Source organism: Aulonocara stuartgranti, assembly GCF_965226115.1.
Source record: "Aulonocara stuartgranti genome assembly, chromosome: 7".
NCBI classification, from domain to species: Eukaryota; Metazoa; Chordata; class Actinopteri; order Cichliformes; family Cichlidae; genus Aulonocara; species Aulonocara stuartgranti.
The window spans coordinates 62,562,921-62,577,746 of NC_138945.1; the positions used below are offsets into that span (position 1 = coordinate 62,562,921).

General features: G+C 40.8%; 1 protein-coding gene across 2 annotated transcripts in view; it reads right to left on the reverse strand.

Annotated features, from left to right (window-relative positions):
- Positions 1-14,826, reverse strand: part of furinb (furin (paired basic amino acid cleaving enzyme) b) — a 94,442-nt gene that overhangs the window by 16,395 nt on the left and 63,221 nt on the right. For both annotated transcript variants that reach the window (XM_082539340.1, XM_082539341.1), the window contains exons 7-8: positions 5,703-5,791; positions 3,078-3,250 (exon numbers count right to left, since the gene is read on the reverse strand). In XM_082539340.1, coding sequence (XP_082395466.1) covers positions 3,078-3,250; positions 5,703-5,791 — 262 coding nt within the window. The remainder of the gene's footprint in view (positions 1-3,077; positions 3,251-5,702; positions 5,792-14,826) is intronic.

Below are 14,826 nucleotides of genomic sequence, written 5' to 3' on the forward strand. Positions count from 1 at the left end.
ACTTTTCACTTGAATTTCCCCACAGCTCATATTTCCACTGAATATTTATTACATTCTGTCATTAGAAAATGAATCAGTTAGAAATTAGTTAGGTGAGAAAAAAAACAGATGTATGCCATTGCGCGTGCACACACACACACACACACACACACACACACACACACACACAAAATCTACCAGTTTTCAGTCAGATTTTTTTCTTTTACCAACTCCTCCTCTGTACCTTGCTAATGGACTTACTCTGGGCTCTCGTTATGTGCCATCATTTATTTTATTCCCTTTTTCTTTTAAGAGCACCACGTGTTGTACTGCCTGTTCTGCTCCTCTGTTTTGTACCTCTTTCATCGTTAATCATACTGACTGAGCAGACCAGTGTGTATCATTGTTGTGTTTTTACATCAAGTATAAAACTAAATTAGCTGATTTTCTTGGTATCTTGCTAGTAAAGATAAGATGCTGGAATATTTTATTCCTTATCACTGTTGTTGTAACACTGCCCGTCTCCGGCATGGCTAATCACAGAAATGTTAAGCTCATAATCGTACAAAGGAAATTCAATAGGATGCGAATACAAATTTTAACTAAGCTTGTTCAGTACGTTTTTAAAATGATTATCCATTTAATTTTCTTAATGGATTCCCACATCCCCATCTCGCAAATGATCTCTCAAAGGAATCCAGGATAAGACTACATCTGCTGGGCGATGCAGTCCAAATCAAACTGTGTCCTAACAGTAGAGGCTAGAGAAGCTGTACATACTACTCTTAATTTATGGCCTGACGCTGTCCTGGTTGCAGGTTACAGAAGCCAGACGATAACAGTCCAGTGCCAAGGGTTATCTCGCTGCCAGGAGAGCACACACTGAACCAGTCAGCTCCTGCTTTGTTGCTGTGAGGCACTCTTTCCTCACTAACACACCATGATATCAGGAGCATTTTGCATTATGGGATTCTATAAATGAGTCATTCGGTTTCACTGAAAATTTTCATTAATTTATATGCCAATTAGAGCAGAGTTTTAATGTAACTGTTGTTCCGCATCAGTGACTGCTCCTCTCTTTCTGTTATCTTCCATCTCACATTTATCATTAGCCTATTCTCATAACGTCTTTTGATGCCACATACTGACACATGAAAAATGTTGGTATTAGACTTAGATAATAGTCCAAACTGTTTAATGTTTTATTCTATTCAAGCTTGAATGACTAAGCAGAGGGCAATTTTGCAAACTAACCTTGAGTTTGTCCTTCTCCTCAGTCTTGGGAAGCCATCATCAATTAAAAAGTAATATGCTCTGACTGTACAGGTAGAAAATTGTCCAGAACTTTTCTGACTTGTTCTATTAAAGTGTTCTTCCTGGAAAAGAGAGACTTTTTTCTCCTTACCATCACCAGCTGCTTGGGAATCATGAGGCTTCGCTTGATTACTTTTTGGTGATTTACAGCTGGAAAGACCACTACTGTGCACTTCTTGATTTTTCAGTTTTTAAAAAATATTTTTCACAGTTGCATGTTTCACAGCACTGAAACAATTTTTTAAACAAAATGTATCCCAATTGCAGTTTTTAAGTGATGATTTAATTTATTAAGGGAAAAAGGTAAAAGAAGAGAAGGGAAGAGAAAGGAAGGGAAGAGAAAGGAAGAGTCCTTTAACTTCTATAACTGCTATAAAATCAAAAATATATCGGATTGGATTGACTTATAAACCCCCCCCCACACACACACACACACACACTTTTTTGCTTCTTTGCAAAGTGAGCCAAGAGCTTAAACAAGCAGTCTAGTTTTATATAAAAGCAACAAAATCCACCTACTGCTCCTCTGAAACTCACTGATTAACATTTTTGGGACCAGCTACAAGACAACTATCAGAGAATGCGGCTGGTCTTTGTGTTAAAGTGTGTGTCCCTGTTGTTTTGTGTTTCTGTTGGCCTAACATGAGCCCAAAACTATCTCCAACACTTTTGCATCTGGAGGTTTCTGCATTTCAGTAATTTATCACTGTGGAATGCAAAGGCACACAGAACAAGCAGTGATGCAATAAAAACAGTTTCATGTAAAAATCAACCAGTGAATGTTTACACTGAATCTTTTGAGCCAAACACATTCTCTCTTACTCATCGTATTTAAATTGAGCCCATCTCTCACTTAAGATCGTCTTCTTGTGCACCTCTGGACTGCTTCGGACACAGCTGGCATTTTTAAATAACTCCTGGGAAGTCTTTTTCAGACCAATTTCACCTTGGGTCTCAAACTTTGGCAAATAAAAAATACCACCTTCTGTGTCAATCTGACCCGGCTTTCATGTTGAGATTCATCATCAGCTGCGATGAGAGCTGAGTCTCCGGCTATTACCCACAGATCAAAAAGCTGGTTTTAGTGAAAGCGTCTGCTGTGTCCAAGCCTGAAGGCGGTGCATCAGGTAAGAAGCTCAACCAGGAGCGTGGTCATCGTTTTTCTGACATTCACAGGGTTGTGCACCGTGAATGTGTCCCCCAGGGTCAGACTGTCAATGAAAGTTTCACTGTAACATCTGAGGTAGAACATTCAGCGGAAACAAACTGAAGTATACTGGGGGTCGTCACGCACTGACACAAAGTGCATTGAAAGGGAGTTTTTTTTGGCCTCAGCAACAAAGTCTTTGCAGACCACCTACATTACTTTACTTTACTGGCTCCTTGTGACTCTGTCCTCATTCCCAAGATAAAAGTCAAATTAAAGAGAGCCTCAGCAAACGCGGTAGAGGACATTCAGATGCACAGGTATAAGTGGTTAAAACTGCTTCTGCACAGGCAGCAATCTACAGCTAAATTTAAATGAACGATGATTCCTGTTTTTTTATTTTGTGTGTAATTGTGAAGCCTTTTGATCACAGCTTGTAAGCTAAGCTGAGCTAAGCTTGATGGCGTCTCATCATAAACCAAGTAAATATGAGTCTCCCAGAATGTTGATTTATTACACTTTCTTTGCAAGCTCCTTTGACTACACTAAAGAGGTGATGTGACTTTGATAGTGATACTATAAATAAGAAATGCAAGACATTAGTAAATTAAAAGACCATGTTTGTGCTCTGACTGACCTTGGTGATTCCCTGGAGGAAAGCCTCCTTAGCCAGCTTGGCAGGGCCATCCAGAGACTTGCCGTCATCTTCCGGGCCCCAGCTGGCACTGTAAATGTGGATGTGCTGAGGGTTCAGGCTAAGAGACTGAGCCTCCACTACATCTGTCACCTCCCCATCCAACATACGAACTCCTATTAAAACAAAGACACAATGGAGGGTTTAGATAAGGTTACCGAAGAGAAAGTTATGAAGAAATAGTGACAGTGTGACAGACAGCAGAGGGAGTTGTGAGATACCTTAGAGACAAAACAGGCGTAAGTTGATAAAAAGAAAAAGAAGAAAAAAGTCAAGCGAATCAGTTAGAACGTAAATTTTCTTTCTCTTTTTTTCTCCAGCTGGAAAAAGAAAAACACAAGAAAACTGAAAACCGGAAAAACCAAGCTCTTCACAAGGAAACCAAGACTTCACAGAGTCTCAGTTTTAATGAGTAAGCACACAAAGCTCGCCCACGGATGCTGCTCTGGTGGATACTACACTATTTAAGCATCATGTAAACAAAACCCAGGGGGTTGTTAAACCAACCTTCCTGACCCCACCAAAACCTATAGAGAGGACAAGCAGAAGAATCCAAGAGTCTGCAGATGAGAGAAAGCCACACACGCACAGGTAAAAATGAGCTGAGAGTTTACAGAGCCTTCAGCAGTCTGCCGTGTCCACAGGGTAGCGCCGCATGTCACCTTTCATCATACCTGAACGCAAACCTGTCTGAGTCTTTGATGTGAGCAGCCTCAGATCATTCCTCTGAACATTAATAGCTGTAGAGAAGCGTGAAATAACCCACCCTCAAATAAGGTCCATTACTTAGTGGACCTCAGAGGATACACTAAGACTGACAACGTCCCCGCATTAAGACTTCAATAATTCGTTCTAGCGAACCTGCCTAACCCTGTAGGAACAAACATACACCAGTGGGGATGTGACCAAGGCTGTAATTACAGAGTTGGCGCAGGCATTCAGTGCAACACGTCTTTGAATACTAAGCAGCCCGAAGCAAACGTAACTGCGCTAAACATGCAACATAAAGCACATTGTTTGCTCTGTGATCGTTACGCGAGGGCTGCACTGCAGCAGTAAAGGTAATTACTGTCGTAACAATTCTCATCAGCTTCCTGCGGCTTGATGATTCCTGAGTAAGACACTTGCGTGAATTCCCTGCAGCTTTATCAAGTCACAGGTAGCAGCTACCGGTGCAGCTATGAGTGTGTGTGCAGGCACAAGGAAACCAAGTACAGTAGATGGAGAGGAAACACAGAGTGAGCTAAGTAGGGTCAATTACAGGTTTTAAGTACTAATCGCTAATTATTACTCTGTAAGGACACACATATTTTAGCTTTAGCACAAACACGACTGCTTCTGCTCACACACGCATACCCACCCACACAAAAAACACACACAACTTGAGTGCTTGGGAGCGAATCACAGCTGTTTATAAGCAATTCACTGATGCCGTGACGTGAACAGATTCACAGAGGAATAATTTATGAGAGCGGGGCCAATGTGCGGCTCTGTCGGGAGATGAATGGTAATGAAGACAAAGAAGGAGAGTTATGAGTAACATCTGTGAACAGGCTGCTCAGGGCTCCACCGGCTCCGCTGAGTCTTGTTGGCTGCCATCATGGCATTGACAGATTGTTTGATGACAAAAGTTACTAAAGGCCTTCTTGGAATAATTTATCAAACACAAAAATATTCAGGAGGAAAAATAATCCTTCCAGACTTGATTTGTTTTCGCAGATTTAATTTGAATGAACTGCTCTACATACAGCATCTTTCTGTACATATATCTGCACAGGCTGACAGCTTAATTACTGATTGGAAAAGATTCTCCCCAAAGAGTCTAATTTTGACTAACTTTCATATAAACATATGAATATGTATCAACAGTTTAACTAACTTTGGAAATCCGACTTGATTAAAATAAACAAATTAATTTTAAAAAATATTACGTTTTATGTGGAGAGCCAAATAAAGGTGGAGGGCAGCACAATGAAAGCACTGACACGAATTAAGAAAATCAGATTGAGCCTTTCATAAACATTGAACATGAACCTAACCGCTTTAAATGCAGGGATGAAATCGTTGCAGTGACCATTTTATTTGTTTTACTGGAGCATAGGAGTTTTAATTAAGTCATGATCTACTTATTTCCAGGCAAGAAAAACTGCAGCAAATGATCAAAAGCAATTCATCTCACAGGCTTTGGATAAAGAACTATTCACTGCATAATACTGCCTATCTCTGCAGCACACTCTCACTTGTACATCTGAACAATACAGAGTCAGTCAGTCAGTAAATGAGAGTCAGTGGTCCAGAAAAAAACATTATGGATATTAGCTTTAAAATCTATCACTGGATCATTAATATAATGCGAAGCCTGAGCTGCTGCAAAATTGTCGTTCTGACACAAACCCCAAAGTCCCAGAGATCTTAGAAGAAAGACATTAACTTCCAAGTTATTAATGGTGAATGTGTATTTTGTTCTGTATCAGTTCTAAGTGAAATTATCATAAACTCATTTAAATGAGTATAATACTGATTAAACCTTCTGCCAAATGAAAAATATCAATCGTGTGCTTAACTCACCTCCAATTTTAGCATTATAGGCCACACCCACGCCACATACACCATTGTTTGCTGCAGCTGCAACTTCTCCTGCACACCGTGTTCCATGCCTGGCAAGAGAAAAGGTGAAAGTGAATGAAAAGATGGGTCATAAGAAAAGAAAAGAACTTTAAAAAACCCCCACAAAGGCTCTGAAAGCTAAATAAAATTAGCGAAAATGGCAGTTAATGTTCCAGCTGTGCTGGATGTTTAAATAACAGGGCAGCTAAAGTATTGCTAAAAATAAATACGCAATCAAAAGAGAAACACAAGCCCATTGGCCCTCGTTAGAACTGCGGCACACGCATGTCTTACAGCTTTAACAATAGATGTCAAAAAGCCTGATATGCCTTTGACATTTAAGGGCTTCTCATTTAGACAGCCGTATAATTTAATACTTGTAACAACACAGAGAGCTGTAACCTCTGTGGTGAACCTGATGTGCAATTAGAACCATAAAGGACACATGAGATTTCTTTTCCACACAGCACGATAAGTATCAACAAGTGAAAAACTGTTGGGGTGCTTTATTAAAGAGGAGCTGCAAATATAGCATTCAAAAAAAAAAGAAAAATTGTTCTGTGAAACAACTGAAATTGTGACTTAATAAATCCAACATGATGTTTGCGTGTTACTCTAATCGTACTTTTTGCACTTTCATTTTTAACGGTCTTAAACGCACATTTTTCTCCCCTTCAAGTTTCAGCCTCAAACGTTCGCAGTTGAGGTCTTCCTCTTTTCCTCCGACCTGACAGCTTGATATTCAGCATCCTTTTTCCAATTTCACTATCCCTCGTCTGCACATGTCCAAACCATCAGCCTTGCTTCTCTAACTTTGTTTCCAAACTGCTCAACCTGAGCTGATACACTATTTCTAATCCTGTCCACCCTGGTCTGAAACTCTCTTCATCTCCACAAAACTATCCACACACTCTTCCTTCAAGATTACTCCTACTCCATTTCGCTTCCTGTCCACACCATGGTGGAACAGTCTGAATCCACCTCAAACACTCCTGGCCTTGCTTCCCATCTACCTAGTCTCCTGAAAACGCATTATATTAATTTTCATATCAGCCAGCCCTCGTCCTGTGCTACGGTCCTGACATTTAAAGTCCCTACTCTCACCTGCCTTTCCCATCTCCTCTTCCTTTGTCTTCAGCCAACAGCACGACAATTTCCACCGGTACCCTGCTGGCCAACTGCACCGGAGGCGCTTGTTGCTAACTAGTATGGAAATCTCATTCTTGATGATCCGCATGTTTAATTTGGTAAAGATTTTATACCAGATGCAACTCTGACCATTCATTCTTGGGTTCAGCGTGAGTGCACTGGCTGGGCCTCAAACTGGTATCTTGAACATAACAATGAATTCACTGTACTCAAATGGACTCCACAGTTACCAGATCTCAGCCAATAGAGCACTTTTGGGATGCGATAGAATCAGAGAATTTCATCATAGATGTATATCCGACTAATCTGCATCAACTGTGTGATGCTCTCATGTCAACATGGACAAAAATCTTTGAGGAATGTTTCCAAAACTTTTTTAGGGTCAAATCCTGCATTAGCAAGATGTATCTAATACAGTGTATAGTGTATATAGTAGTATACTATACTATAAAAACATGTACAAGTAGTATTAAACTCATTGTACATAATATTCAGACAGGACAACAGGCAGAAAAATCCTAACCCAGAATCACCAGTTTACCTAACATGCATAACTTTGGACCACAGAACGAAGCCAAAATGCCCGGAGAGAACTCTGTGCAGGCACATGGAGAACACGCAAATTCTACATAGTGAGGCCTCAGCTGGCAAGCAGATTCAAACCTTGGGCCTTCTTGCTGTGAGGAAACAGTGCTGAGGTACTGCATCACTCAATGTTTTAAGAAAAAAAAGTATTAGAAATATTTTCTTTTGTGACACAGGCTATAGGTCTTCCAGTCCGAAAAAAAGACTGAATAGAAACCTGAGGACAAGTACAAAAGCCTGTCAAAAACTAACTTTACCTTTGACAGTCACTGGCCACAGGCCATCCAAATGAAATACGAGACTTTATCAATGCCCATGAATTATTCACAAAGTCCATCAATAATTCCTTGAACCAGTCTTGAGTTTCAGAGAAGAGACAGGTTGCCTATAGAGCGTAGTCTACATGTCAAATAGACCAAAACTTCACAAATGGAAACTATTCCAACCCCCTACAAACACACTTTATCAATATCTTTATTAGATCTTTTTCTATTATAAACAATGGCGAGTTTAATTGAAAAATGCAGAGCTTTGCATGATTCCAAGCAAAAAGGTAGTCATTACCGGAAAAGAATTTAATTTGTTTCATTGACTTTTGGGGAGAAGCAGTGTGATGAGATGGGAAACAGAAGTGAGCATTTGGCATTTAAGACAGGTCATTAAGATTGTCTCCTGATTACAGTGCAGGTATCTGATTAGGAAGTGCAGTGTTTCACACCTGTCGGGGGGGGATGTGTTGAGTGTATGTTATCAGAACAAAGCTAATTACATCCACAGCATTGCCACACAGGAGCCAAAAATGACTTCCTTTTTGATCTCCTAACCTCGCTTATGATGAGCCAGAGGACAAAGTCGTTTCACAGGGCGGGAGTGTGGCTACACCTCCAGCTGAGATTCTGATTAGACTTTGTGTGGATCTGTGATACATTACCCACCCGCTAACTCGCAGTTTTGTTCACTCGGATATGTTTTAGCAGAGAATCACTGCTGTGTTATTACTTATTCCACCCATGTCGTTTTTGTGACAAAGTCACAATTTATAACAGAAAAAAGAATGATGTGGAAACCCAACCAAAAAAACCCCCCAAAGCTGAACTTTGTTACAAATCATTCATTTTATGACCTAAGCTGTCAACTACAAACCTTAATGTGATTTTTAAACAAGCAATCAATTTGCGTAACAGGGATTATTTTTCACAGGCTCTTACAGAAGCACCTTGGCACATATGGCAGGATATAAGGCAACACAAATGCATTTAACAAGTTGTCATTGCTAAATTGAACTACACTGTTTTGCTCTTAACTAGTTTCATATTACATAAACAGCAGCACTCAGTTGGCACATTTAAAGAACCACACACACACACCCACACACACACACACACACACCCACACACACACACACACACACACACACACACACACACACACACACACGGTGGTTCAGCTATCTTAGTGATGGCTGAACGACATCTCTAACCCGAACTATCCATCCATTTTTTTCCCGCTTATCCCAGCCTGAGCAGAGAAGCCCAGACCTACCTCTCCCCAGCCACCTCCTCTAGCACCTCAAATCAAATCAAATCACTTTTATTGTCACATCACATGTGCAGGTACACTGGTACAGTACATGCGAGTGAAATTCTTCTGAAAACCTCCAGGCCAGCTGAGAGATATTATCTCTCCAGCCTGTCATGTGTCTGCCCCGGGGCCTCCTCCCGGTGGGACATACCTTGTCAGATGCCTGAACCACCTGAACTGGCTCCTTTCGATGTGGAGGAGCAGCGGCTCTACTCTGAGCCCCTCCCAGATGGCCGAACTTCTCACCCTATCTCTAAGGGAGAGGCCAGCCACCCTTCGGAGGAAGCTCATTTCCGCTGCTTGTATCCGCAATCTCTTCTTTCGGTCACTACCCACAGCTCGTGGCCATAGGTGAAGGTAGGGAAGTAGACTGACCAGTAAAATGAGAGCTTCACTTTTACGCTCAGCTCTCTCTTCACCACGACAGACCGGTACAGCGTCCACATCGCTGCAGCCGCAGCACCAATCCGTCTGTCGATCTCCGGCTCCCTTCTTCCATCACTCGTGAACAAGACCCGAGATACTTAAACTCCTCCACTTGAGGCAGGAACTTGTCCTGCCCCAACCCTAACCATCAAAAATGAATACCTAATCCTAACTCTCACCCTAAACCTAACCATAACCATAACCTAATTGTAAACCTGACACTAAAACCACATTTTGAGCCTCAAAAAAGCCTTTAAACTCGTGAGGACCAACGTGTGTGTCCTCACAAATGACTGTTGGTCCTCACAAGTATAGTAGAATGCCAGTTTTGGTCCTCACAAAGATGTCTAAACAGGAACACACACACATGAGCTGAACTGCAATGTGTTAGATGGGGAGGCCATATCAGCAAAACACTTTATAACCCTTTATAACTTAAGCTATAACTTGCTATACAGACACACAAATCGGTCATCTTATTGTATCAGAGCATTTGCTATAGTAAAAGCTTGCAGCATAGTCTATAGTCTCAGCTGATCAGAGTGTGGGCTGTTGTTTTCTGTACAACAGGACATCTCTGTCTGCATGTGAAGTGGGGAGCAGACCTTTTAGTGAGTACCCATTGTCTAATCAGAGCACTAAAGAGGCACAGACCTGCCCACTCATTACATTTTAGCTCACAATTGCGTGTCTGACAAACGTCTCACTGGCTGGCTTTACAAGCTCGTCCACACAAATCAGTGTGTTATTATGTGCTGCGAGCGCAGAGTGGGTGTTGAATGGTGGCCGTCAGTCATTTCAGATCATACAAAATGGAGCCATAAGACCACTAGTGTGACTGCGACAATACCCCTTTCCACACAACAAAAGTATGAGTGAGAAGATTTTATGTTGATGGCAGATGCTAGGGTGTAGTTCTCTTTAATTACTGAGAAAGCTGGGCGATCAGTGCTAACCTGGCCCGACCTGCCACAAGTTAAATTCCTACATTTTTATATATTAAGGAACCAATTTAACATAAAACAATCATAGAAGAGATCTATATTTGAAAACATAAAAAACACTAAGTGCTTCTGCTGTAATTTAATGCAGCAGTGGGTCACTGCTACACACCAGTGTAGGCTTTAATGTGAAGGTATTCAATGCAGTTACTGATTTATGTTTTTGGAAATTAGACTTAAAAATTATAAATCCAACTCGCATTTGTTTGTTTTAACCTGACATTTTGCTACATATTAAAGCAATTTACAACTGTCCCTTTGCAGTGGTCATAATTTCCTAGGAGTGAGTAAAAATGAAGGGAGAACTAATTTTAAAAGAGATGTTTTGCTGTCCTTTATTACACAGGCCAGGGAGCGTGCCATTACCCGCAATGGCTAAGATCACACATCGTCAGCACTATGGACAGCCAGACGGCTTGGCCAAGAAAACGCCTTGTTACATGCAGACATTTGCAGTTTAACTTCGCAAAAAAAAGCAGATTCATGTGCCAACTGTCACTGACATTTGTTTAAAAAACAACAACAAAAAAACACACCACAATCCTTACGGGTCTTACGCCAAAAAGTCTGAGTTTTCGGCTTCCTTTAATTACATCAGCAAAACTGCTATGTTTTCATAAAAACAATCATAGTATTGGATTTAAAAAGGTCCGGGATTCTGAAAAGGGAATTTTAATTAGCGCTTTATATTAATGTCTCCACTGCCTTTAGTGGTAAATATCGGCATGCACATGCTGTTGTTTGGTCCACAGCATCACAAAACAGCCTTTACGCTCCAGACAGCACATATCCTCAGACCATGGAGCCACAGATGTGATGCCAGGCAGGGGATTCAGCCAAGCGCGGCAGAGTGCACAGAGAGCCAGAGGCCTGAGAAGACTTTTATCGAGAGGCTGTGCACACCAAAATGTAAATGTTTCGAATACTGTCTGCATATTCACATGCACATAGAGCGGCTGATCTGGATCGAATTCAGCAAAAACAGCCAGACAGCTTAATATATCCAGGGAGACTCAGACGTGCCAGAGCACACAAAAGGGTTTATGATGAAGCCACAATTTTATCTTTCAAATGTCCATGAAATTAAATGATTTCCGAGACACTTTACTGAATGCCTCCATTCTATATCCATTTAAAATAGATTGGAAGAGTCGTCGGAGACGTGTCAAGTAGCGAGGGTAGGTGTAAGTGTAGTTTCAAAAGTAGGTAAAAGTTGACGTTTGCACAAAAGACGTGACGAGACAATGAAACACTTTCAAAACGGTTCACTCTGCAGAGAGACAATCACACTAAATAAATCACTGCTCTGTGAACTGGTGGATGTCAGAAGCTACATACATTGACTAAAATAAGCTTAGAATAAGAAAAGACCAAACAAAGCTTAGATAAAAGGCTGTTGAAGTAGAAAAGCTCTGTTTACACAGCCAATGTGACCCCCCTTATCTTATCAGAAGAAGCAAAAGGGACAGAGAGAGGTAATGCTTTTATCTGTCATCCTCAGGACAAGGAACCATTTTTGGGAAAGTCAATGCCCTGTCATTTGTTGGAGAATTTGGACATGTCATACAAGACAATCTCCACCTCGGACTTAGGAGTCAATAACATCATGAAATGTACTGTATTTAAGAATGCAACAATAGCAACTAACATAAAAGAATTCTGCAAAAGAAAACTCTTCTTAGATGTGACAAATACAGCGTAAGAATCTTAGCTTTGCCACCATCGCAATTTTTAAAACTGTCTTTGCTTTGAAAAGAAAACTGCAGTCGTGAGTTCTCAGAATCGGCTCTCTGAGTAAAAGAATGACAACACCACGGACCGCAAGTTTGATACCATCATGGGGAAGCTCGCGGTTCTCCAACGGGAGATCGAGAGACCAGTGATACACACTGATAAGCACTCACTGACGTATCACCCTCCCTACCCCGGATCCAACCCCACCTCCAACGCTTACCTCCCGTCTGATGTGGACATCGGGTCAGCTGGAGGCGCAGTCGAAAGATTGCAGCGGTCCCAGATCAGATGTACACACTGGAACACTTTCCCATGTTGCTTGTCGGTGTTTATTGTGCTATGGTGTGTTGATGTGTTGATATCTGTGCATTCCTGTATTATCCTTCTGTGTTACACATTTCGATGTTTTTTTCTCGCTACCTAGCCTGACCTGTCTCCCCAATGTGATGTTTGTGTATTGTATGTACGGTCGGCAAGGTCTGTCATCTCGGTTGTGGGCAAAAGACCTGCAACTGACAAATAAAGGCTATCTCATCTCAAAAAAGGTGATGGTTTAGTGAGCAGATGGAAGAGGTTACATTTTATGCCAATGCATTTTATTCATTTTAATAACCCCCAAAGGAAATCCACTAATCACGGTGGTCAGCTGCTCACACACACATACTTTATTAGGTAGATTTTTCTAGTACCAGGTTGCCTAGATGCAACGAGTTGCAGTGATACGATCGGCTGATTAGATATTTGTGACAACAAGCATCCAACAGGTATACTTCATAAAGTAACCAGAAAGTGTATATGTGTTTGTACTTAGTACAGCTTTGGTTTCAAAGGTGGGCATGATGCAGAATACTTTACAGACGGGGTTCTGACGCTCACACAGCTCTGACAAGAAATACTTTCTCGTAAACGCACTTTGAATCGAATCTGTTCCAACGCCGAGAATCTATGTTTACAAATGGTAGATGAATGTGACCACACATACACATTCAGTTTGTGTTTGAATTCTGTTACGCAGAGGATGTGTGTCAAAATATGCATCATCAAGTGAGACTAATGTCTAACGAATGCTTGGCTAAACTGTAGGATCTGAGTCTTGGCATTGCTCAGTTGGTTTTAGAGGGACTGAATAGGGTCCGTTCATTGTAGCTGCCAAAAGTATTAGGCTATTTTCTGCTCTACTCAACTCAGCTCAGCTGTGGCCTTAGGCAGGTCTGTTCAAATGGTTACAGTGGAGTGAGAAGTAGAAATAGCTTCATTGTGTGGATGAACACAGAGGTTCTTGAAGCTTTGTAGAGGAGATCAGATGAGCTTGTTTAATATTTCACGTTTTAAACCCTTGGCATTGAGTAAACATGCATTGAATCCTTTTCTTGTCTGCCTTCTTATAATGATGGCAGCCAATACAATGGACAGAAGGCAGGGAAGTATGTTGGGGTAGTTGACTGTCCATCAGAAGGAAACTTTAAATAGTCTGTAACTAGACTGATATTCATAGGCAACATATCTATAGGCAATTCACACTTTCTAATCCAACTCACTTGGATGTCTTTGTGTGGGAGGAAACTTATGTGGAGTTGGAAGGAAATACATCTTTTTTTTAGGAAGAAGAAGAGGACGAGATATCAAAATGCCCATTTTGTTTGTACTATGACTGTTCAGTAGCATTGTAACAATCCAGAAACCCATCGTCTCCTCAGCTGACTCAGCCTTCTGGGGCAATAGCTAATTTCCCACTGTAACCTGGATATCTGGCTCAAGACAATGATTATTGTTTAAGATGCAGAGGAATTTCAAAAAGCTAACAAAAACCTAGATCGTTGTCAGACGGTAATTCATGGTTGCCAGATTGCATTTCAGCAAATGCAATCCCTCTGTTCTTCTCCACAAGGACTGCTTACCTGCATGTAACCAACTCCTCCTGAAATTTGTTTCCTAATAGTATTCTGATTACTTGAGGACTAAAGGTGGACAAAAAAAATCTACTTGTCTTTCCATACAGAGTCTGCATATGCATATATCTATTAATAGAGATTAGACAAGTGCTACTTCCCCTGCCCTAAAAAATCATCATTACTCTGCTTTACGAAGCAATGTGGTGGAAGAGGAAATGGGACTCTTAATGTTGCTATCGTAGCTTAAAACGAGCCTAACCAAATGATGGAGTAACTGAAAAGACAATAAATGAAAAATAGTGCAGTGTGTCTCTAAACAAATTACATAAAATCATCTGTGCAACAAAGCACATTTAAAAGATTTTAAATGCATTTATACTAATAAAAGTAACTTTGTATAAAAAAGCAAAAAGCTTCACCCTGAATAGCATGTTAAACTGGACTTCCTCCACTTACTGCAAACACAACTGGTCCAAAATCAGTCTGTCACTGTATGTCTATTAAACAACACACCGAGAGAAAAAAAAAAAGTGATATTGATTGAGTCGAGGTGATCAGTAATGTCTCATAAATTATAAACCCGGCTCACCACCTCCATAAATTACCCATTTAAAATGTTTACAAAACAGCAGCTTCATACTGCAAGAAGCTTTTCTTTAGCAAAAGTAATATCTTCAAAACAGAAAGCCAGAGGATTCAGGTTTAAGAGTGGGTTCT